At 52.3% G+C, this 24152-nt stretch overlaps 2 protein-coding genes across 2 annotated transcripts; both read left to right on the top strand.

Annotated features, from left to right (window-relative positions):
• The first annotated feature begins 4094 nt into the window (after nt 1-4094).
• Nucleotides 4095-5066, top strand: LOC142821249 (olfactory receptor 10A4-like). The gene has a single exon (XM_075912091.1). It carries the CDS (start codon nt 4095-4097, stop codon nt 5064-5066), a length of 972 nt encoding a protein of 323 aa, XP_075768206.1.
• Nucleotides 5067-15254: 10188 nt separating this feature from the next.
• On the top strand, nt 15255-23700 carry LOC142821250 (olfactory receptor 10A7-like). The gene is made up of 3 exons (XM_075912092.1): nt 15255-16189; nt 21333-21528; nt 23650-23700. Exons 1-3 carry the CDS (start codon nt 15255-15257, stop codon nt 23698-23700), a joined length of 1182 nt encoding a protein of 393 aa, XP_075768207.1.
• Nucleotides 23701-24152: the final 452 nt, after the last annotated feature.

A 24152-nucleotide genomic window follows, 5' to 3' on the forward strand; every position in this document is an offset into this window, starting at 1 on the left:
AAAGAAGAACAATTTTTTCCCTCTTCCTTGTGACACCCATTTAGATACCTCAAAACCACTATTATGTCTTTTCTCAGTCTTCTCCTTTCCAAACTAAACAAGCCCAGTTATTTCAGTCTTCCCTCATAGGTCATGTTCTCTAGGCCTTTAATCATTCTTGACGCTCTTCTCTGGATCTTCTCCAGTTTCTCCACAACTTTCTTGAACTGTGGTGCCCAGAACTGCATAATCACTGCAGAGAAGAGTGGAAGAATTACTTCTCCTATCTTGCTCACAATACTCCTGTTAATGAGCCCAGAATCATGTTTGCTTTTTTTGCAGCACTGTCATAGTGTTGACTCATATTTAGCTCGTGGCAGAGTTGTTGACTCAAGTCTGACTTAAGTTGCCTCGGTGACTAACTTGAAACTCGACTGGGGTTCATTGTTTGTGACTTGACAATGATGACTTGAAGACAACACTGGCTTGTGGTCCGCTATAACCCCTAGATCTATTTCTGCAGGAGTCCTTCCTGGACAGTCACTTCCCATTCTGTTTGTGTGAAACGGATTGTTCCTTCTTCAGAGGAGGACTTTGCATTTGTCCTATTTACCTTAGACCATTTCTCCAGGTTGTGCAGATAATTTAGAATTATGATCCTATCCTCCAAAGCACGTGCCACCCCTCCCAGCTTCATATCATCTGCAAACTTAATAAGTATACTCTCTGCTGAGTTTACACTGGGCCACTTATTCCGGAAAAGCAGTTGCTTTTCCAGAATAAGCTGCGAGCTGTCTACACTGGCCCCTTGAATTTCCGAAAAAGCAGTGACGATCTACTGTAAAATTGTCAGTGTTTTTCCGGAAAAACTATGCTGCTCCCGCTTGGGCAAAAGTCCTTTTTCCGGAAAACTGTTCCGGAAAAGGGCCAGTGTAGACAGCCCAGTAGTCTTTTCCGGAAAAAAGCCCCAATCGCCAAAATGACGATTGGGGCTTTTTTCCGGAAAAGCGTCCGTGGCCAATGTAGACGTGCTTTTCTGGAAAAGCATCCTGCCAATGTAGACACTCTTTTTCCGGAAATACTTATAATGGAAAACTGTTCTGTTTTAAGCCTTTCCGGAAAAGGGTGTCATTGTAGACGTAGGCTCTATGTCAGTATCTAAATTGTTGATAAAGATATTGAACAGAACCAGTCCCAAAACAGACCCCCCCCCTTCTTATGCCCTTCCAGCAGGATTGTAAACCATTAATAACTACTCTCTGAGAACAGTTTTCCAGACAGTTATGCACCCACCTTAGAGTAGCCCCATCTAATTTGTATTTGGTTTTCTCCAGATTTCAGTTGTGTTGATGTACACCCCAGACTTCTCTCACGTATCCCTGAAGGTACTCGTACCACTGGTTGTGAAACACTATTCTAAACTACCCCATTCCCACTAGCATTCACTATGTCAGGCATTCCTTCATTATCAGACTTCTCGGTGAAGACTAAAACAAAGAAGTCATTAAGCACCTCTGCCATTTCTAAGTTTCTTGTTACTGTTTCTCCCTCCTCACTGAACAATGGGCCGTCCCTGTCCTTGGTCTTCTTCTTGGTTCTAATATATTTATAGAAAGTCTTCTTGTTTCCCTTTATGTCTGCAGCTAGTTTGAGCTCATGTTGTGCCTTTGTCTTTCTAATCTTGCCCCTGCATTGCTCTATTGCTTGCTCATATTCATCCTTTGATTTGTCCTATTTTCCACTTTTTATGTGGCTCCTTTTTAATTTTTAGATCATGGAAGATCTCCTGGTTAAGCCAAGGTGGTCTTTTTCCGTAATTTCTATCTTTCCTATGCAGTGGAATAGCTTTCTTTTGGGCCCTTAATAATGTCTATTTGAAAAACTGCCAACTCTCTTCAGTTGTTTTTCACCTCAGTCTTGCTTCTCATGGGACCTTATCTACTCTGAACTTACCAAAATCTGCTTTCCTGAAATTCACTGTCCCTATTTTGCTGTTTTCCCTTCTACCATTCCTGAGATTCATGAGTTCTATGATTTCATGACCGCTTTTACCAATGCTACCTTCTACTTTCAAATTCTCAACCAGTTCCCCCCTATTTGTTAAAATCAAATCTAGAGCAGCTTCCCCAGTAGCTTTTTCAACCTTCTGAAATAAAAAGTTGTCTTCAGTGCAGTCCAAGAACTTATTGGCTAATTTGTGCCTCTCTGTGTTAGTTTCCCAGCTGATATCCTGCGCCCAAGGCAGCCCTGCAAACACTGGGCCTGCTTTCCACTCCCCTCCCTGCGGCACAGTGAGAGTCCTTCCCTGCCTGGTGGCCCTCGCAGGGCCATGAAGAGGGGGCGGGATGAGGCAGGGAGCACAGAGCTGGGAATCGCTGCTGTCTCAGGCCAGGGAGGAGACGTTGGCTGGGGCCGGCCTGGCGGAAAGGATTTCCTGCAATCTTATGGACTAATCTTTGATTTTATGTCTTTTCCCCATTTGTAACCAGTTTAATTGTTTACCTTTGTGGGGAACCAGCAGACACAGGGGGTAGGGGATGGGCAGGTCAGTGCCAACACGGGGCTGTGAGGAGACCCCACCTGTGAAAGCAGAGATACAGCGAGTCCCTTGCAACACCGAGGGGGAGGGCACAACATCGTGGGCTAGGTGCAGGGACGGCGGCTGCTCTAGCCTAGGGCAGGGTCCATCCAGAGCCAGGGCTAGGAGGAGAAGGAGGCAGCTGCAGCCCCTCAATCATTCTGGTTGTTCTCCGCTAGACTGTCTTCAATACCCGGCACCCTAGAACAGACTGTAAATGTCAAAGGGCGGGAGGACTGGGAGCTGCTGTTTGCTGCCTACTTCAAGGAGGGGTTTCTCTCCCCCCCCCCCATTAGCATCTGAGCCAGTTTGTGAGTCTGAGAGATTCTTGGGGGTTTAACTTTTGAGACACTCGCATCCCCCCCTCCCCCCAGACGTGTGCGGGACAACGGGAAAAGTGATGTGGTGCCACGTTCCCACCACCAGGCGGAGCCTGTGGGCCCACGAGGCAGACCTGGGACAGAGCTCACAGTGTGACAGGGACCGGTGGGATGGCGCTGCCCGACTGCCCCACGTCTGTGTCTCAGATTCAGGCCCTGCAGCCACATGGGAGGGGCAAGGTTGGCGGGGAGCTCAAAGACTCAGTGACCAGAGAAATGCTGACCCACTCAGCCTCCCTCCTTCTCCTTCCCACGGTGGGATGCAGATCCTAACTCATGGCCCCTCCGAATGGAACATGGCGACTAGCAGGTCTGACTGGGGGGTGCACGGTGGGTGTTTCTGGGCCTGTGAATAAGGAGATGAAAGAGTGGGAAAGGGGTTGGGAATGGGGGGATGGGGCACCGGGAATAGGGAACTGAGGAAGAGGGACCCAGGCAGGGCTCTGCAGCATGGGAGTTTGAAACATAGCAGAGGGACGGGGGAGCCCATCGGTGTCTGCGGCTGGGGGTTACAGGAAGGGGTCTATTGGGTGAATCGCAGTAGCTGGGGGAGAGGAAAACTCTATCGGCCCACAGAAATGTGCCTGACTGGTGCACAGGGCTTGGAAAACCCACTGTTTGTACGATGGCCCAATACAAGTCTCACTGTCTGCTCTTCAGACTGTGCCCTGCTGCTTTCTGCCTAAAGGAGCAGAACCAGGGGCCAGGCCAAGGAGAAACCCCTCACACCAGCCCTTACAGGTCCCAGGACCATTTGCTTGGTTGGTTTCTCTGCTGGAGCCCACTGTCAAATATCCCCTCCTGGCCCAGCTCCCCAGTGAAACGGCCCCTCCCTCACTTGGCTTTTACCCACCAGGCAGTGACTGTCTGAACCAGTGTCTGTATCCCCTATTCAAGCCCACCTCTGCAGGGTTTGTGTGCTCGATGCTATCTCTTGAGACATTCCCAGTGTGGAGAGACACTGTCTGTTTCACCCACCCTCTCTCAGATACTCAACCTGTCCCTGGGGCCCACAGACGGTGATTCCCTTCCCTGCCCTACATTCCTCACTCCGCTACCATGCCGGGGCTGGCAGAGGCAGGCGATGAAGACAAGGCTGCCATATTGTAATGAATGTTGCTCGCAGTGACCCTGTTTCTGTCTCACAGACACACCCCATGGAAAACCAGGAACAAGGAAACCAAACATCTGTTACAGAATTCATCCTTCTGGGATTTGGGGATCTTCCTGGCCTGCAGCTTCCTCTCTTCCTCTTATTCCTCATGATCTACCTGGTGACCATGGCTGGGAATATCCTTATCTTGGTGCTGGTTGTGGCTGATCAACACCTTCACACCCCCATGTACTTCTTCCTGGGCAACTTGTCCTGCTTGGAGATCTGCTACAGCTCCACCCTCCTGCCCCGGCTGCTGGCCGGGCTCCTGGATAGAGATTGGACAATTTCCTTCACTGGGTGTCTTTCACAATATTATTTCTTGGCTGCTCTGTCAGGCTCAGAATGCCTCCTCCTATCAGTGATGTCCTACGACCGGTATCTTGCCATATGCAACCCGCTGCACTATGCAGCCCGGATGAGTGGCAGGTCTTGCCTCCAGCTTGCTGGGGCATCTTGGCTAAGTGGCTTCATTGCTTCTGGAATAATCACAGTGTCAATATCCCAGTTAACCTTCTGTGGCCCCAACGGTATCGACCATTTCTTTTGTGACTTTATTCCCCTTGTAAAACTCTCCTGCAATGACCCTCTGCTGATGGACACGTTGGCGTTCGCAGCCTGCTTGATTTTAATACTGGTCCCCTTCCTGCTCATCTTGGCGTCCTACATCTGCATCATCAGCACCATCCTCAGAATCCCCTCCAGCACCGGGAGGCAAAAGGCCTTTTCCACCTGCTCCTCCCACCTCATCGTGGTGAGCATTTACTATGGAACTATCCTGGCTGCCTACATGTTTCCGACCACCGAACTCCTGAGCGACTTCAAGAAAGTTCTCTCGGTCTCCTACACCGTCCTGACGCCCCTGGTCAACCCACTCATCTATGCCCTGAGAAACAGGGAGGTCCAGGAGGCCCTGTGCAAAAGATGCAGGAAATTAAGAGTTCCAAGATACTGGCCCATTGGCTTATTTAGGTGAAAATGGAATAGCTTCAGCATGGGCCAGGGTAGGGGTAGAGTCAAAGCCTACCAAATAGAAGGTTCTATTTCCACTTGTGTCTCTGACCTTCCTGCCCTGCGCTTGCAGAGTCACAGCCCTGGGAGCAATGGGCGTGCAGGGACCTTTTCAAAACCCTCGGTCCATGATATTTAGGACCAATAACCGATGGCCCCAGGAAGGTACCAACAGGCTGCAGGGGCATGATGTGGTGGCTACTCAAAATGAAAAGATGTGGAAAGATTGAGCTCAGAAAGAGGTGCAGGTGTTTGTTGCGTGATCTGTGCGTTGGGCCGGCTCTGCGCTGAGAGCCAACCAAGCAATGCATGTGTCCAAGCAAGAAGGCAGTACACCGAGGTGGTCAACCCATTCCAGACAAAGAGCCACAATAGCAGTAGAGACAATGGGTACGTCTAGACTACAGGGTTTTGTCGACAGAAGTTTTGTCAACAGATACTGTCGACAAAGCTTCTGTCGACAAAGAGCGTCTAGACTACATCCAGTTCTGTCGACAAAGCAAGCCGCTTTGTCGACATAACAGTGTGGACACAAAGGACAGTGTAGATGCAATAATGCCTTCTATTGACAGAACTCTGTCGACAAAAGGCGTTATTCCTCGTAGAATGAGGTTTACATACGTCTACAAAACTGCTGAGTTTTGTCGACGTTATGTCGACATAACTCAAAGGCAGTGTGGACGCAGGTTTAGTTTTGTTGACAAAAGTCCACTTCTGTCGACAAAGCCCTGTAGTCTAGACACACCCAAAGTGAAGTGCTGGGACAAAGCTGTTGAGAAAAAAAAACCCATAGCTGTTCTGGAGGAAAATAGATGATAGTATATCCGTACCAGGGCACAGCTTGTGGGTGTTTTTTGGTTTTTTGTTTTGGTTAACAACTTTGCCCTGGGCCCTTTTTGGGGGGGAGGGAGGGAGAAAAGGGGAGGGAAAGGGAGCTTAATGACTTTGCGCTGGCTCTTCATGCTGTCGCCTCTGCTGTTGTACCTCAAAAAAATACACGAGGAAGGGGTGAGAGGTGCAAACTCCAGGAGGGAATCTGGATGCAGAAGGAAGTATAGAAGAGGATGCTGGCCGAGGGGTCCCCAGGCTCGACAGTTTTGGGATTAGGGGAAGGGCTGAGGTTGTGAGCAAGCTGCAGGCTTGTAGCTGTGAGGGTGCAGGAGTTCGGGCGGGGGTGCATGAGGGGCTCAGGGCATGGAGTCTGGAGAGTATGATGTGCTCAGGACACAGATTTGGATGGTGGAGGAGTGTTGTGATGGAAAACTGGGGATGTGGGAGTGCAGGATTTTGGGGATGTGAGAAGCTCAGGACACGGGGTTCCAGTGTATGATAGGCTCAGGTTTGGGGGGGGGGGGTGCCAGAGCATTATGATGCTGCAGCCAGATGGAGAGTTGGTCCCAACTGGGGGTTTGTTGGCCAGGATTCATTTTTAAATAAAATATGTCAAACACAAATGCTACGTCTACATTGGCATGATCTTGCACAAATACTCTTTAACTCAAGAGTTCTTGTGTTAAAGTATTTGCACAAGAGAGCATCTATATTGGCCAGGACACATCATAAGAACAATGAGCTTTCACTCAAGAGCATCCGTGCCAGACTCTGGCTATGTCTAGACTGGCATGATTTTCTGCAAATGCTTTTAATGGAAAAGTTTTCCATTAAAAGCATTTGCAGAAAAGAGCGTCTAGATTGGCATGGATGCTTTTGCGCAAAAGCACTTTTTGCTGAAAAGCGTTCGTGTCAATCTAGACGCCTTTGCACAAAAAAGCCCCATCGCCATTTTAGTACTGTGCTGTCTACAGTGGCCCTCTTGTGCAAATGATTTGTGCAAGAGGGCTTTTGCCCGAACGGGAGCAGCATAGTATTTCCGCAAGAAGCACTGATTTCTTACAGTAGGAAATTCAAGCGGCCAGTGTAGACAGCGGGCAAGTTTTTCCGCAAAATCAGCTGCATTTGCGGAAAAACTTGCCAGTCTAGACACAGCGGGGCTATGTCTAGACTGGCATGATTTTCCGGAAGTGCTTTTAACAGAAAAGTTTTCTGTTAAAAGCATTTTCAGAACAGAGCATCTAGATTGGCACAGATGCTTTTCTGCGGAAAAGCATCCGTTCCAATCGAGACGCCATTTTCGCGATCGGGGCTTTTTTGAGCAAAACAAATCTCAGCTGTCTACACTGGCCCTTTTGCGCAAAAGCTTTGTGAAAAAGGGATTTTGCCCGAACAGGAGCAGCATAGTATTTCCGCAAGAAGCATTGATTTCTTACAGCAGGAAGTCAGTGCTTCTGCGGAAATTCAAGCGGCCAGTGTAGACAGCAGGCAAGTTTTTCTGGAAAAGCGGCTTATTTTCCGGAAAAGCTGGCCAGGCTAGACACAGCCAACAGGCTATGTCTAGACTGGCATGATTTTCCGCTAATGCTTTTAATGGAAAAGTTTTCCGTTAAAAGCATTTGCGGAAAAGAGCGTCTAGATTGGCACAGACGCTTTTGCGCAAAAAGTGCCTAGCAGCATAGTATTTCCGCAATCTTGATGTGCTTTTGCAAAAAAAGCCCCGATCGCCATTTTAGCCATTGGGGCTTTTTTGCGCAAAACAGTACTGTGATGTCTACACTGGCCCTCTTGCACAAATGATTTGCGCAAGAGGGCTTTTGCCTGAACGGGAGCAGCATAGTATTTCCACAAAAAGCACTGATTTCTTACAGTAGGAAGTCAGTGCTTTTGCAGAAATTCAAGCGGCCAGTGTAGACAGCTGGCCAGTTTTTCCTGAAAAGCGGCTGATTTTCCGGAAAATTGGCCAGTCTAGACACAGACAGGGAGCAGAACAATGGGAAGAAGGGGAGTGGAGCCCTGGTTGGGGGCAGGGCTGGAAGTGAGTTAGTTTTATGTCTGGGAGCATGGAGGAGACAGCCTAGAGAAAGGGGCTGAAATTTAGGGCCTAGTCTCCCCCATCTCAAGGGGGGCTGAGGCATCCTAGGCCTGCCCATAACCAGATTACATCTGTGCTGTGCTGTATCCTGGAGAAACAATAAACACCTCTATTCTACTGGCTGGTGCAGTCTGTCCGTGCCATTACGGGGGTGGAGGAGATGGGAAAACCCGACGAGCCGTCACAACCTCCTCCACTGTAACTTGAGACCATTGCTCCTTGTTCTACCATCTGCTCCCACTGGGAACAGCCTCTCTCCATCCTCTTTGGAACCCCCCTTCAGATAGCTGAAGGCTGCTATCAAATCCCCCCTCACTCCTCTTTTTTGCAGACTAAATAAGCCCAAATCCCTCAGGGTATGTCTACACTACCACCCTAGTTTGAACTAGCGGGGTAATGTAGGCATACCTCACTTGCAAATGAAGCCCGGGATTTGAATTTCCCGGGCTTCATTTGAATTAGCCGGGTGCCGCCATTTTTAAATCCCAGCTAGTTCGAACCCCGTGCCGCGCGGCTACACGCGTCACGGAGTAGCTAGTTCAGATTAGGCTTCTCCCAGATCCAGTCAGCAAATCTCTGCCACGCTCACAGTCTGTGTGTCTCTGTCATTTTCTCTCTCTCTCTCTCACACACACACACAGACACTGCCCTTCCCTCTCATCTCTGGTCCCATCATGTATGTGGGGGGGGGGGGGGAGAGGGGAGAGGGAAGGTTACCACTTTTACTACTTGCAAAGTGGGTTAGTTTGGGGTTTGACCGGTCTGTGCAGACATCACTTTCATTTCTCTGGTTTGTTTAAATGTGATTCTTTGAGCAGTGAGCTCTAAAATGCCAAACCTGCCACGTCTGGAGTCATTATCCCCGTGGTAACTGCTGCTCCTGGGTGTGGCTGGCATGTCCCTGCAGCCCCTGAGAGGCAGAGCAGGGAGTCGCCACACGCTGTCCTTGCCTGCAGACTCTGATCTTGCATCTCCCATTGATCAATATCAGGGAGCTGTGGCATCAATGTCTGTAGCTGAGGGGCTGTGACGTAGTGGGGGTACTTGCTGGGATGTGGTGACCCCTGCTGTCTGGAGCAAGACCCAGCAGGGAAAACCTCACTAGGCAGAGGTAAGGCCAAACTGGTTGAACCAGTGGCCAGACACCCCCCATGGAGAGGAACAAAGGAAGGTGGAATGCTGCCCTGGCTTGGGGGGCAGGGCTGGAGGAGGCTGGGTTAGTTCCTCGCTGGAAGGCAGAGTATAAGGAGCTGGGGAAGGGGCTGGGACTCCCCTATCTAAAAGGGGGGGCACTGAGGCCTCTTAGCCCCAGTTCCTGTAACCAGATTACATCTGTGCTGCGCTGTGCTGGAGGAGCAATAAACCACCCTCAATTCCACTGGCTGGTGCAGTCTGTTTGTGCCATTTCGGGGTGCAGGAGACGGGGAACCCCCAACGCGCCGTCACAGGGGCAGCACCTCAAACCATTGAGCCACTGATGTAATTGCCAGCTGCTGTAAGGAGGGCTGTGGGACCATGGCAGGCGCGAGTCTACCATGGCTCTGCTGCTCCATCCCTGGGCCAGCTGTCCCCAGCCATTCCCAGGTGGTGGGTTCTTGCACAAGAACACGTCCAAATTGCCATGTGTTTTTGAGGAAGAACATCCTTGGCAGTGTGGATGCTCACTTGTGCAAGAAAACTCTCATGGCCATTTTAGCCACAGGTATTTCTCGTGCAAGAAACCACTGCCACGCGTCCACACAGCCCTCTTGCACAAGAGCTCTTACACTTGTTAGAAAACAATGTAGCTCTTGCACAAGAAGCCCTCTCTTCCCACACTTGAAGCTATGTCTAAACTTGCGGGTTCTTGCAAAAGAAGAGCCGTTCTTCTGCAGAGTGTCCACACTGCCCACCCACTGTTGTGCAAGAAGATTTACACTACGGCTTAGGAAAAGATGACCTCTTGCACAAGAGCTATGCTCTTTTCTTACAAGTGTAAGCTTTCTTGCGCAAGAAGGCAGTGTGGTTGCACAGCAGGGTTTCTTGCACAAGAAAGCCCTGTGGCTAAAATGGCCTTTCAGAGCTTTCTTCTGCAAGGGTATGACTACACTAGCCTCCTAGTTCCAACTAGGGAGTCTAATGCAGGCATTCAAAGTTGCAAATGAAGCCGGGATTTAAATATCCCGGGCTTGATTTGCATCTTCCCGTCCGGTCGCCATTTTTCAATCCCCCTAGTCCGAATTAACTACCCACGATTACACACGGCAGTGAAACATTAACTTGAACTAAGTCCTTACTTCGAGTTAACTGTTACACTTCGTGGAATGAGGTCATCCATGTCCAGCCCCTGACAATAGAGGCTAGAGACACCATCCCTGCCCATTCTGTCTAATAGCCAATGATGGACCAATCCTCCATGAATTTATGTAGCTCTTTTTTTCAACCTTGTTAAAGTCCTGAGCTTCACACCATCCTCTGGCAAGGATGACTGTGACTTGTGCCTTGACTGTGCCTTGCATGCAGAAAAAAATTCTCTTTGCTTCTTTTAAACTTCCTGCCTATTAATGTCATTTGATGGCCCCTAGTTTAAGTGCAAAAAATTCTTTGGGAGTTAGTTCCCCGGCGTACAGCCCAGTGGCCAATACCAGGGTGACAGAACAGGAGCTGCAGACTCGGTCTGGCAGATCCAACTTCCCCGCAAGAGGCTTCGGCAGAGCTGGGCGAACAGGGCCAGGGCCACAGGATTCTTTTCTCACTTCTCAGGCAGGCTTCTGACCCCAGGTCCCACTCAGGCGCAGTGCTGAGGTGTGGCAGGGAAAACTCCCCTTTCCTACAGATCATGGGAAGCTAGTTGCATTCCTCAGCCATTAACCATTCAGCTGCCAAGTTGCCACTTGACTTCAAAGTGACTCATGGACACTGACACTGTCACAGCCAAGTCCTACCCGGTCACAGCCCCTTGGGGGTCTTGGAACCAAGAGCATAGAGCAGGGACAGAAACCTCCTGGGTTCATCACTGACCTCCAGTGAGGTGCAGGGACCCCAGAGCAGCACAGTCACTAGCGAGCAACCAGCCGGCCTGTCAAGCCCTGCTGTGTCGAACGTGGCTCCATTCGCCACCTCTGGTGACAGGCTCTAATGACCATTTATACCCCGTTCTAATCTGCCTTTAGTGGCTGAATGTGGGTGATGTAGCCTAGAAGTTTTCTGTCCCTTCCTGGCTCAGTATCAGCGTCTGTGGGGGACATTTTGACACACACTTCAGTGAATCTCGAAAGCAGTCGGTTGAATTTCAGCGAGGCAGAGACTGCACACCCTGGCGATGAAACCCCTTTGAAAATATGATCCACTTAGATGCTCATTATAATGACATCTGAACTGAACTGTGTGACGTAGTGGGGGTACCTGGCTGGTTTCTATGCTGCTGGCTCTGGGGTAACCCCCACTGGCTGCTGTGGGTACCACGACCCAGCAAAACAGGATGAGTCACTATGCAAACCAGTGGCCAGACACCCCCCATGGAGAGGAACAAAGGAAGGTGGATGCTGCCCTGGCTGGGGGGCAGGGCTGGAAGAGGGTGAGTTAGTTGCTGTCTGGGAGCATGGAGGAGAGCCTAGGGAAAGGGGCTGGAGTTTAGGGGCCCAGTATCCCCCATCTCAAGGGGGCCTGAGGCATCCTAGCCCAGCTCTGTGACCAGATTCCATCTGTGCTGTGCTGTATCCTGGAGAGGCAATAAACTTCCTCTATTCCACCGGCTGGTGCAGTTTGTTTGTGCCATTTCGGGGTGCAGGAGACGGGGGACCCCCAACGCGCCATCACAAACTGTTACAGACGCGGATAGGACAGGGACCTGGGTGTTTCTTTCCAAGGGCAGCAGGAGGTTTGTTTCCAGACGGGGCAAGCTCAGCCAACCAAGCTGAGATTGTCAAGCCCGGTTAAGGGAATCGGATGAGAATTTTGTGCCTAAACCACTTAGGCAGCTCTGACGAACTCAGCCACACAACGTGTCCTTAGAACCACTGAGTTATTTCTTGAGAGCCAGCGCAGCCCTCGCCCGCCACAGAGGGATTTGCTTTAGGGCTCAAAGTTTCTCTCCTCTTTGGGATTTTGCTTTTGAGACTAGAAGTTTGCACCTGCCGGTATCATCCAGAAACAGACCAAACACCAACCTCCCTCGCCGGTGACGTTCCCCGTGGGACTGGCACCTGGGGAGGCGGCCCCTGCCCGCACCAGGCTATACAGCGCAGCGGAGAAGATTTTCCACAATTGGCGCAGGGCTGAGGCGTGGGGCGCGTCACCGGACAGAGCGAAGGAGCCTTGGTCGCTGCTCTGGGCTCTGACGTTCCAGTGACCGGGCCCGGGGCTCAGGCGAACGCGCCGGGCAGAGCAGATGGGCGGAGGAACCTGCCTCTGGCCCTGAGACGCTGCGTGCGGAGGTGGGAGCCGGGATCCCGTTGCTGCCTGACCTGCCTTGGAGGTAAATCAGCCGTTTCCTCCCGGCTCCCTGACGCTCCAGGGTTGTGAAGCAACGTGGGTTTGGTAGGACACTAGTGGAGGCGGGGTGGATGGGGCTATGGGCGCTGGTCTCTAACAGTTCCCCGCCCCCAAAGGCGAGGATTTCAGATCACCAAAGAGCTTTCAGCTCACAATTTCCCTCGCTCCCATCACCCTGGTATCTGGGCACCGCACTCTCTGGAACGTGTCTCTCCTGCCCCATTCCCCTGAGGTGCTACGAGACCAGTTTGGCAGATGGGCACACGGCGTGTAGAGGGATCGATCTCTGGAGGAGTTTGGGCAGCTACTGGTGTGAAATCAATGGGTGCATGGTATCTCCCCCACTCTGGCATTGAGCCCCATTCTGAGACAGTGATGGAGCCTTGCTAATGGGTCCAGTGAATCCTAGAGAGAGCTGGGAGCAAAGCTGGGACGGGATTCATAGAATCATAGGAGACTATAAATGAAAGGGACCTAGAGAGGTCATCAAATCCAGTCCCCTGCCCTCATGGCAGGACCCAGTACCGTCTAGACCACCCCTGAGAGACATTTATCTAACCTGCTCTTAAAGAACCCCAAAGATGGAGATTCCACAACCTTCCTAGGCAAGATACTGCAGTGTTTAAGCACCTTGATAGTTAGGGAGTTTTTCCTAATGTCAACCCTAAACCTCCCTTGTCCAGTTTAAGCCTGTTCTTCTTGTCCTATCCTCACAGACCAAGGAGAATTTTTTTTCTCCCTCCTCCCTGTGAAATTCTTTTAGATAGCTGAAAACTGCTCTCAAGACCCCTCTCGGTCTTCACCTTTCCAAGCTAAAGAAGCCCAATTTTTTCAGTCTTCCCTCATAGCTCATGTTCTCTAGACCTTTCATCATTCTTGTTGCTCTTCTCTTGACCCTCTCCAATTTCTTCACATCTTTCTTGAAATGTGGTGCCCAGAACTGGACACAATTCTCCAACTGAGGCCTCACCAGCGCAGAGTAGAGCAGAAGAATGATCTCTCTGTCTTGCTTGCAACACTCCTATTAATGACTCCCAGAATCATGTTTGCTTTTTCTGCAACAGCATCACACTGTTGACTCATATTTAGCTTGTGGTCCACTATGACCCCTACATGGCTTTTTGCAGGCCTCCTTCCTAGACAGTCGTTTCCCATTCTGAATCTGCGAAATGGATTATTTCATCCCAAGTGGAATACATTTCATTTGTCCTTATTAAACTTCATCCTATTTACCTCAGACCATTTCTCCAGTTCATCCAAATCATTTTGAATTATGACCCTATCCTCCACAGCAGTTGCAACCCCTCCCAGTTTCATAGCATCCGGCGGGGAGGTAAAACACTGACAAGAGAAATGCCAGCCCTTGACCCACGCAGCCTCCCTCCTTGCTCCTCCCAAGGAGGACCAAAGGGGTGGGACACAGACCCTGACTCACCCCCCCCCCCAATGGAACATGATTTCTAGGAGGTGCCATCGGGGTTTGCACGGTGGGTGTCTCTGTGTCTGTGGAGGAGAAGGGTGGAGTGGGAAGGGGGTTGGTAATGGGGTGTGACGTAGTGGGGGTACCCAGCTGGTTTCTATGCTGCTGGCTCTGGGGTAACCCCCACTGGCTGCCGTGGGTACCACGACCCAGCAAAACAGGATGAGTCACTATGCAACCAGTGGCCAGACACCCCCCATGGAGAGGAACAAAGGAAGGTGGAATGCTGCCCTGGCTGGGGGGCAGGGCGGGAAGAGGGTTAGTGAGTTGCTGGCTGGAAGCATGAAGGAGACAGCCTAGGGAAGGGGACTGGAGTTTAGGGGCCCAGTCTCCCCCATCTCAAGGGGGCCTGAGGCATCCTAGCCCAGCTCTGTGACCAGATTCCATCTGTGCTGTGCTGTATCCTGGAGAGGCAATAAACTTCCTCTGTTCCACCGGCTGGTGCGGTCTGTTTGTGCCGTTTCGGGGTGCAGGAGACGGGGGCCCCCAACGCGCCGTCACATGGGGGAATGGGGCACTGGAAATAGGGGAATGAGGAACAGAGACCCAGGCAGGGCTCTGCATGATTGGAGCCTGGGTACAGAGCAGAGGGACAGGGGAGCCCATTGGTGTGTGTGGCTGGGGGTTACAAGAAGGGGTCTGTTGGGTGAATAGCTGTAGTTGGGGAGAGGGAAACTGTTGGCCCACAGAGATGCACCCGACAGGTGGGCATGGCGTGGGAATCCACCTGCTTGGACACTGGCCCCCACTATCTGCACTTCAGACTGTGCCCTGCTGCTTTCTGCCTAAAGGGGCAGAACCAGGGTGAAGGGAAGCCCCTCACACCAGCCCTTATGGGTCCCAGGACCGCTTGCTTGGTTTATTTCTCTGCTGGAGCGTCCTGTGAAATATCCCCTCCTGGCTGATCTCCCCAGTGGAACGGCCCCTCCCTCATTCAGCTTTTAGCCACCAGGCAGTGATGGGAGTGACTGTCTGATCTGGTGTCTGGTACATCTGTCAGGGGGTCTGTATTCCCTGTCTGAGCCCAAGGCCACAGGATTTGAGTGCCTGGTGCCAGCTTTCAAGACGCTCCACAGGGTGCAGAGACACGGTCTGTTTCACCTGGGCTCTGCTCAGAAATCGAGAGACGGCGATTCCCTTCCCCACCCTCCATTCCCCACTTGGCTGCTGTGCCAGGGCTGGCAGTGGGAGGCAATGAAGACAAGGCTGCCATATTGCAATGAATGTTAGTTACTGCTCACAGTGTCCCTCTTTGTGCCCCACAGACACACCCCATGGCAAGCCAGGGACAAGGGAACCAAACATCCATCACAGAATTTATCCTCCTGGGATTCAGGGAGCTTCCTGGCCTGCAGGTTCCTCTCTTCCTGCTCTTTCTCGTGATCTACCTGGTGACCATGGCCGGGAACATCCTCATCCTGGCGCTGGTTGTGGCCCATCGGCACCTTCACACGCCCATGTACTTCTTCCTGGGCAACTTGTCGTGTTTGGAGATCTGCTACAGCTCCACCCTTCTGCCTCAGCTTCTAGCCGGGCTCCTGACTGGGGACTGGACAATTTCCTTCACTGGGTGTCTCACACAATTTTACTTCTTCGGTGCTCTGCTGGTCACAGAATGCCTCCTCCTATCGGTGATGTCCTACGACCGGTATCTAGCCATATGCAACCCACTACACTACGCAGCCCAGATGAGTGGCAGGTCTTGTCTCCAGCTTGCCGGGGGATCATGGACAGGTGGATTCCTTGCTTGTAGTATAACCACAGTGTCAATAACCCAGTTAACCTTCTGTGGCCCCAACACTATCGACCATTTCCTTTGTGACTTTATTCCCCTTGTAAAACTCTCCTGCAATGACCCTCTGCTGATGGACACGTTGGCGTTCTCAATGTGCTTGATTTTCTCACTGGTCCCCTTCCTGCTCACCTCGGTGTCCTACCTTTGCATCATCAGCACCATCCTCAGAATCCCCTCCACCACTGGGAGGCAAAAGGCCTTTTCCACCTGCTCCTCCCACCTCATCGTGGTGAGTGTTTACTATGGAGCGCTCCTGATTGCCTACATGTTCCCGACCACCGACCACCTGAGCGATTTCAAGAAAGTTCTTTCAGTCTCCTACACCGTCCTGACGCCCCTGGTCAACCCACTCATCTACGCCCTGAGAAACAGGGAGGTCCAGGAGGCCCTGTGCAAAACTTGCAGGAAATTAAGGTTTCCAAGATATTGGCCCATTGGGTTGCTTAGGTGACAATGGAATAGCTGCAGCATGGGTGGGGTTAGGGCCAGTATCAAAGCCGACCAAATAGAAGGTTTTATTTCCACTCCCATCTGTGACCTTCTTGCCCTGCCCTTGTAGAGTCACAGTCTAGTGAGCAACGCGGGTGCAGGGACCTTTTCCAAACCCTTGCTCCGTTATAGTTAGGACCAATGGCCAATGCTACTGGGGAGGTACCAGCAGGCTGCAAGGGACATGAACTGGTGGCTCTGTGAAATAAAAAGAGCTGGAGAGATTGAGCCCAGAGAGAGGTGCAGGTGTCGGTCGCATGCTCTGTGCCTTGGGCCAGCTCTGCACCGAGAGCCAGCAGGGAGCATGTGACCGGTCCAATAAGACACTGACCAGGGGTAGCCAACCCGTTTGAGACGAAGAGCCACAATAGCAATGGAGACAGTGTGAAGAGCGGGGACAAAGTTGTTGAGAAAAAAAACAAACCACCACCACGCGGCGGGGGGGAATAGATGTTGGTACTTCCATCCCAGGGCACGGCTTCTCTCTCTTTTTTTTTGGTTAACAACTTTTCCCCGGGGTCTTTTTTGGGGAGAACGGGGGGGGGGGGGGAGAAGGGAGCTCAACGACTTTGTGCTGGCCTTTCATGCTGTCGCCACTGCTATTGTACCTCACAAAAAATACAGTGGGAAGGGGTGAGAGGTGCCAGCTCTGGGAGGGAATCTGGATGCAGGAGGAAGTAGAGAAGAGGATGCTGGCTCAAGGGATCCCAGGCTGCACAGTTTTGGTGTCAGGGGGAGGGTTGGGGTTGTGTGGGTAGGGTAAACTGAGGCAGCCCTAAATGTGCTAGTAGGCCTCTAAACAGCATAACTCCATTTTAGGATTAAGGCCTGGGAACACCACAGTCAGGATAAGAGCTGCAGACAGTAAAAGACCCTGAGCACCATAGCAACCACGTTCTAAAACACTCGAACAGGGTCTCAGTTGGTAACGTGACACATTTTGCTTGAGATAAAATTTGCTTAAACTGTCTTGCTTCACTCCTAGATAATAAGCCTGAGAACCAAGCGCTGCACCAACTCAAGGCCATACCCGCCTGCTATAGCAACATCATCATCTATGCAGACTAAAATGTTATTACTGTTTTGCTGACATGTTTTGGTATTTAAACAATAACCACCCGTATATTAATTAATAAGTTGTTACTTTGCAATGGACGGAGATATTATGTCATCTTTAGTAGTTCTATTGGCTTATGTGCTCATTTCGTCTTGCTGCTAGACCTAGCAAATCATTTCTCCTCCGTCCACCTGCTAACTATATAACCTATTGTATTGTGTTAATTAACCAGTGTTCACCAGGGTAACCCCTGCGTGTCACTCCATCAGCTGGTGAATAATAAATCCTCCGCTTGTTTTCACCTGCATCCAGAGTGTCCTGGATTATTTCTAGCAGTGTGCAAGCTGCAGGCTTGTAGCAGTGAAGGTGCAGGAGTTTGGGCTGGGGTACATGAGGGGATCAGGGCAGGGAGGCTGGGCAGGGACGGATGAGGGTTTTGTGGGGCCCAGGACGGCACAATTTTGCGCCCCCCCCCCTTTTGGAGAAAAAACAGAAAAAAGGCATCACATGTGCAAATTGAAGGCTATTTGCATATTAAATGTGAATTGAGTAAATTTGATATAAACTTAAATTTACTTGGATAATTTTTGTTTTAATGATATTATAATTCATTCTTAAACACAATTCTGCATTAATAATTAAACATTTTCATTTGTATTTAAATCTATTCTAGCTGTCTAGCTCTTTTGGCAGCACATTCTTCAATTATGTCAGTAAAGTCCATTTCTTTACACAGGTCTTTTTCAATTGATATAATCGAAAGATCTACAATACGCTCCTGGCTCACAGTAGAGTCTCTTTGGCTGCCCATGGCTGGTATTTCCCAGGCAGTGTTGGGTGTTGGCAGCCAGGCAGCATTGGGACTTACGGGGGCCAGATGGAGTGTGGGTGTTGAGGCCTGGGGGGGGCAGGGGGCGTATGGGTGTTGGGGTTTGGGGGGCAGGCAGCATTGGGTGTTGGGGGGGAGGCAGTATGTGGCTGTTGGGACTTGGGGGGCCAGGCAGCATTAGGTGTTGGGATTTGGGGGGAATAGGCAGTGTGTGGGTGTTGGGACTTGAGGGGGCAGGCCGTGTGTGGGCACTTGGATTGGGGGGCAGGCAGGGTGTCGCTACATGGAGGATGGCGCACAGATGGGCCATAGGGAGGACCAGTGGGCAGGGGTGTCTGACGCATCAGACAGGCCAAAATGACCATTTCAGCCTATTGAACAGCTCCTGGCTGGGCGGGGGCAGCTGGCAACTTCCCCTGCTCCCGGGGGGGGGGGGGAGGAGGTGGCGCTGTCTGTGGAGCTGGGTTGCGGTGCACCCATGAGTGGGGGGGAGGTGGGGACTGGAGAGAGGAGACGGGGATATTTCCTTTGTTTAAAAAATGAATTTTAGAGGCAAAATGTGTTTGGATACATGTTTGTTGTGTGTCCTTCACATTTAAGGTAGCTTTATTTCATACAAAATTAAATGCTGGTTTTGTTTATTTTAAATAGAATTTCCCTCCAGACAGAAGTAGATGCAAATCTTATGTTTTAAAAAAAGTAGGCACCACTTAGCAAATCATAAATGAGGTAAAACAGGAAATATTAGGAAAATATTTTAAAAGTATAATTTAAATGATTAATTACTCATTTAAACCTTGGGTTTCTGCTTGCCAGTTTAAATCATGATGAAAATTAGAGATTTAAATCAAAGCTATTTAAATCAATCCACCCTGCTTCAGAGGCTGTTTTGTCCGTCCCTGAAGGAAAAAGCACCGGGCTGCTCTCATGGAATAGGTCCTAGGCTAGTGAGGTTTTGTTGTGTGGTGCCTGTCTTGTTCTGGACAGTTGAGCTGGGGAGTTGAAACAAAAGTTCTCTTAATCCCTTTGAACTGTTTCATTGTAGAGTGAGGCTGATTCTTGTCCCTGGACACCAAGAGTCGGACAGTTTATGTGTTGGGGATGGAGTCTGAGTGATTATAAGACTTCTAATAAAATCCCTTTGCAGAGTACGGAGTGGGACTCGGCCTCCAGCACTAGGTGATGTGAGCAGTTGCCTGCTTTGGAAGTCTGTAACTGACTTGCTGTGGATGAACCTGCCACAGCTCCCATTGTCCTCACGTGGGGAGTCCCTGGTGCTCTCCTAGGAGATGAAAATGCCCCGGGGTTTGGGCTCCCCCTCTGAAGCATGTGCCCCACCCTCTAGGAAGCTGCACAAGCTGCATTTGTGTGTGCACCCTCCCCGGACAAAAAAAGGGGGGGGCAAAAAATGTTTTGCTTGGGGTGGCAGAAAACCTAGAGGTGGCCCTGATGCTAAGCAGGGTGCTTTCTGAATCAGGTCTTTATCCCATGCCTCGCCTTGCCCACCAGCCCCTCCCAGAACGATTCCAATGCCCCCCTCAGGCCGGGGCCATGAGCCCAGCGAGCCTTCTCTGGACAGCCAGGGTGGCTTCCACCCCCGACGCTCCATCCAGGGAGGCCTTCCCCTCCCATAACTCTCCATATGGTGTAGGGACCCCCAAGCCACTTTACTCCTGTCTTGGGCCTTCCCGCCCCTCTGGCAGGAGTCACAGGACCGGCAGTACCGCTGCACGGCTGTGTGACGTAGTGGGGGTACCTGGCTGGTTTCTATGCTGCTGGCTCTGGGGGAACCCCCACTGGCTGCCGTGGGTACCACGACCCAGCAAAACAGGATGAGTCACTATGCAAACCAGTGGCCAGACACCCCCCATGGAGAGGAACAAAGGAAGGTGGATGCTGCCTTGGCTGGGGGGCAGGGCTGGAAGTTAGTGAGTTGGTTGCTGGCTGTCGGAGGGCATGGAGGAGAGCCTAGGAGAAGGGGCTGGAGTTTAGGGGCCCAGTCTCCCCCATCTCAAGGGGGCCTGAGGCATCCTAGCCCAGTTCCTGTGACCAGATTACATCTGTGCTGCGCTGTGCTGGAGGAGCAATAAACCACCCTCAATTCCACTGGCTGGTGCAGTCTGTTTGTGCCATTTCGGGGTGCAGGAGACGGGGAACCCCCAACGCGCCGTCACAGGCTGTAAAGATTTCCGGCCAATAGAAGTGCTGGAGCAGCCTCAGCCGGGTGCTCCGGATCCCCCGGTGGCCCCAAACAGGGACGTCGTGGGCCAAATACAGCAGCTTGAGGCGATACTTTCGGGGGACGACCAGCTGCCGCTGGACCCCCCATGCCTTCACCTTCCTGGGGGGAAGCCATTCACGGAACAGGAGTCCACACTCCTGCAGGAATCTCTCCTGGCCACCTCTCCCCAGGGGCTGAACTGCACGGAGGCCAGCCTGGTCCCTCAGCCTCTGCAAGGAGGGGTCTGCCTGCACCTCAGCCTGGAATTCAGCTGCTGAGGCAGGGATCGGGACCTGTACCCCACCTTTGCCTAGATCCGGAGTCCCAGCCTGGCTGGACCCCGTGTCCGCTGGGATGGGAACCTGAGGACTCTGCCTGGAGTCCTTCCCTGGACCCAGGCTGCCAGCCCCTCGCTGGCTCTGGCTCCGGGTAGTGACTAGAGCCCGCTGGGATTCATGGGGCCACTCCTCTAGGTCATTCCCCATCAGCACCTCGGTGGGCAAGTGCGAGTGCACCCCCACTTCCTTGAGACCTTCCTTGGCCCCCCATTTCAGATGCACCCAGGCTACAGGCACCTTAAACGGGGACCCATCTACCCCCAGACTTCTCTCAAGTACCCCAAATGGTTCTCGTATCACTGGTTGAGAAACGCTGCTCTAGTGCCTAACTAGAAAGCCTGAGCGACAGGGGCTCTATTCCAGCTGGGGAAGGGCTGCTTCTGTCTGGCACAGCTGTTCGCATCCGCCCGGGAGAGGGAGGCGGATACGCCCGGGTGGAAAATATTCTTTCTTTTCATTGAGAGAGAGGTTGGTCGGTTCGGGAAATCTCTTTGCTCTGAGCTCATTTGGCCTCGCTGCGCTACTCAGAATCCGCTTCCCCTTTTTGTACGAGTCCCTGCTGGGCTCTGTGTCACTGTGTAAGCCCTGGCGCAGTAATAGGTGCCGCCGTCTCCGGCTTCCAGGTTTCTCATTTCCAAATACACCTCGCCCTTGGAGGTGTCCCTGGAGATGCTCAAGCGGCTTTTCAGCGAGTCCTGGTACCACTTGCCATCATCCCACCACACAGTGGACAACCACTCCAGGCCTTTCCCCGGGGGCTGTCGGATCCAGCCCACTCCATACCAGGTAGTGGTGAGAGAGAATCCGGACACGGAGCAGGTGAGGCTCAGGGTCTGCGAAGGCTTCACCTGGGCGGCTCCGGGCTGCCGCAGTGTCACCTGGGAGCGGCCACCTGCAAAGAGCCAGGAGAAACCTCAGCCAGAGCGCGGGGCGCGGCGGGCTCCGCGGGGCAGAGACAGCTCGCGCCGAGGCACTTACCTGCCGCCAGGGCACAGAGCAGGAGAGACGGGAGCAGGAATTTCATCTCCCCGCTGGGCAGCCGGACAGACACAGGCACCGAGACCCGGAGGGAGCGACACGGGCTGGGCGTTGGGAGGAGCCGCGGGACAAGAAATAGTCTGTGCTGGAGGGGAAACAAACCCCTCATTTGCATAGGGCGCGCGGCATGCAAAGCAGGGGCCGGTTCGTTCGCTCTTTAGTGCCCAGAGATGCGGCCCCGGCCTCACAGTCCCCAGCGAGCGGCTCGTGCGGCTCCCACGAGTCACCAGCGAGGTGTCGCCTAGAAACCGAACCCAAGTCCGCAGCCCCGTTGTGCTCGGCGCTGCACACACCCGCAGTCACAGCGATCCCGGCCCTTGGGAAGGGGCCACATCCCTCACCCTGAGGTGTCTGTGAGGGGCCTGCACACGTGGGTGAGCCAGCGGGAGGGACACGATTTATTATTTTATTGTTTAGTTATTGTTACCAGAAATCTCTGCTGGGATCCCCTAGTCTGAGCTGCTGCACCGCACGGGTCACGTGGGCATTGCTGAGTACAGAGCATGCTGGCTTGTGTGGACAAAGCACCGGGCTCGGACTCAGGAGACTTACATGCGGATCCTGACTGTGTCCCTCCTGCTGGGTGACGGCGGGCAAATCCCTTCAGCTCCGTGTACCTCAGTTTCCCAATCTGTGAAGCACGGCATAACAGAACTGACCTCTCCTTACAAAGAGCTTCCCAGTGCGGTGAGAAGCAGGTACCAGGGCTGATAGGAACATACAAGTGTCGGGGGTTCGTGCAGGACACACGGGTAAGGTAAACATGTCATGTGACTTCCGGTCTCTTGCAACTTGCTTCAGATACTGGCCCGAGGGCCTGATTCGGTCTGCCAGGGTCAGCCCCTAGCGTGCACCCACTTCACCGTATTTACCTCAGCCTCCTTGCGTACGGTGATCACAGAGCTAGGGGGCCTTCCAAAGCCACCACTCGGGGGAGGGTTGCCTCATGCAGCTTCTAGCTCGAGCAAATGCCGAGAAGGGAGTTAGGTACCGAGCTCCAGCTGGGATTCACAGCCTTGGAGGTAAGAGCCTCAGCTGATAATAGCGCCCCCAAATCACTTGACCACAGAAGGAGTTGATGGTGCTTCCTATTGCCTAGTGGTTAGATCACTTGCCTAGCAAATGATACAGCCAAGATCATCCTTCCTCAGCCTGATGTGGGAGCAGGGATTTGACACCCCACCTTCCACTGTGAAAGGGAGGGTGACATGGGGGGCACCCCCCCTTATTTTTTCAGACTTAATGGGTATTAGCTTCAGCAGGAGATATTGAAAGATTCTTCCCCCAAGTCTCCCGTTGTCTGGCATTCACGACATTTGCTCAGGGATATTTTGTTGGTGTCACAAGTGACACAGGGGCCTAATTCATACTTTGAAAAGTGACTTAGCGCTTCAGCCAGAAAACTTTCGTTACCATGCGACTTAAGTGAGTCACGGGGCTATGAAGTTTGGGGCGAAATTATCCCGGACTGTTGACCGGTGCAAACGCTCTCTGGAGGGACTAAAGCTGCAGCCAGGCCGTGCTTCCAGAATTGTCCCTGGTGATGGTGAGTCGCCCTTGGAAAGCCGGGTCATAGCCTGTCCCAGACCGGGTGAGCTGGACTTGGGAATAAAAAGCGACACAAATTCAGTTAACTTTATTCGTCTTCTTTTCGGCACTCTCCAATGGAGAAAATCTGCCTGTGAGCGGCGATAGGCGAACTTCCAAGGGGCGCCGGGTACCGAACTCGTACTGACTGGGAAGCGATTAGGCTGGGTAGAGCCCCGCGCTGCGGTTCCAGCCCAGCCTGCAGAGCCGAGGCCAAACGTTCAGTCTCCGAAGCGAACGTGACGCTTTGCTGCCCCCGTGCGGATCTCTCCCGTCAGTAACCACAGAACCGATTCCCCCTCTTCGCCCTTTCAGCCTCAGAAAAGGGGAGGAGACGTGAGTGTGTCCGAGTGTCTCTGTGTCTGAGTGACTGTGTTTGATTTGTTTGTGTGTCTGCGCTGTGTGTTACTGTGTGTGCGGTTCGTGTGTGTGTGTCCTGTCCCAGCTGCGGACAGTCACTCCTGTTCTGTAACAGGCACAGGGGCGCACCTGGACTCAAGTCCCCTCTGCTGTCCGAAATAGACCCAGTGTCCAGCCGCTCTTGCTTCCTAAGGCCTCTGATAACTGACTGTGGTCTGTCTGCGTGTTTCCTTCCGTCACCCTCCGCCCCACGGGCGCTGGCACAGAGCCGAGGGGCAGAAGGAACCGCTGCCACCTCTCTGCGTGACTTGCTGCAGAGCCCAGGCCACGAGGGACTTTCTCTCCCGGGCCGGGGTGGCTCCGAGGAAGCTGGACCCGGGTCTCTGTGGGGGAAGGGGAGCGCAGGAGCCACGTTGGAACGAGTCCAATGAATCCCGGTTTACATCAGTGCAAGTGCC

The sequence above is a fragment of the Pelodiscus sinensis genome, chromosome 30, assembly GCF_049634645.1.
Source record: "Pelodiscus sinensis isolate JC-2024 chromosome 30, ASM4963464v1, whole genome shotgun sequence".
Taxonomy (NCBI): domain Eukaryota; kingdom Metazoa; phylum Chordata; order Testudines; family Trionychidae; genus Pelodiscus; species Pelodiscus sinensis.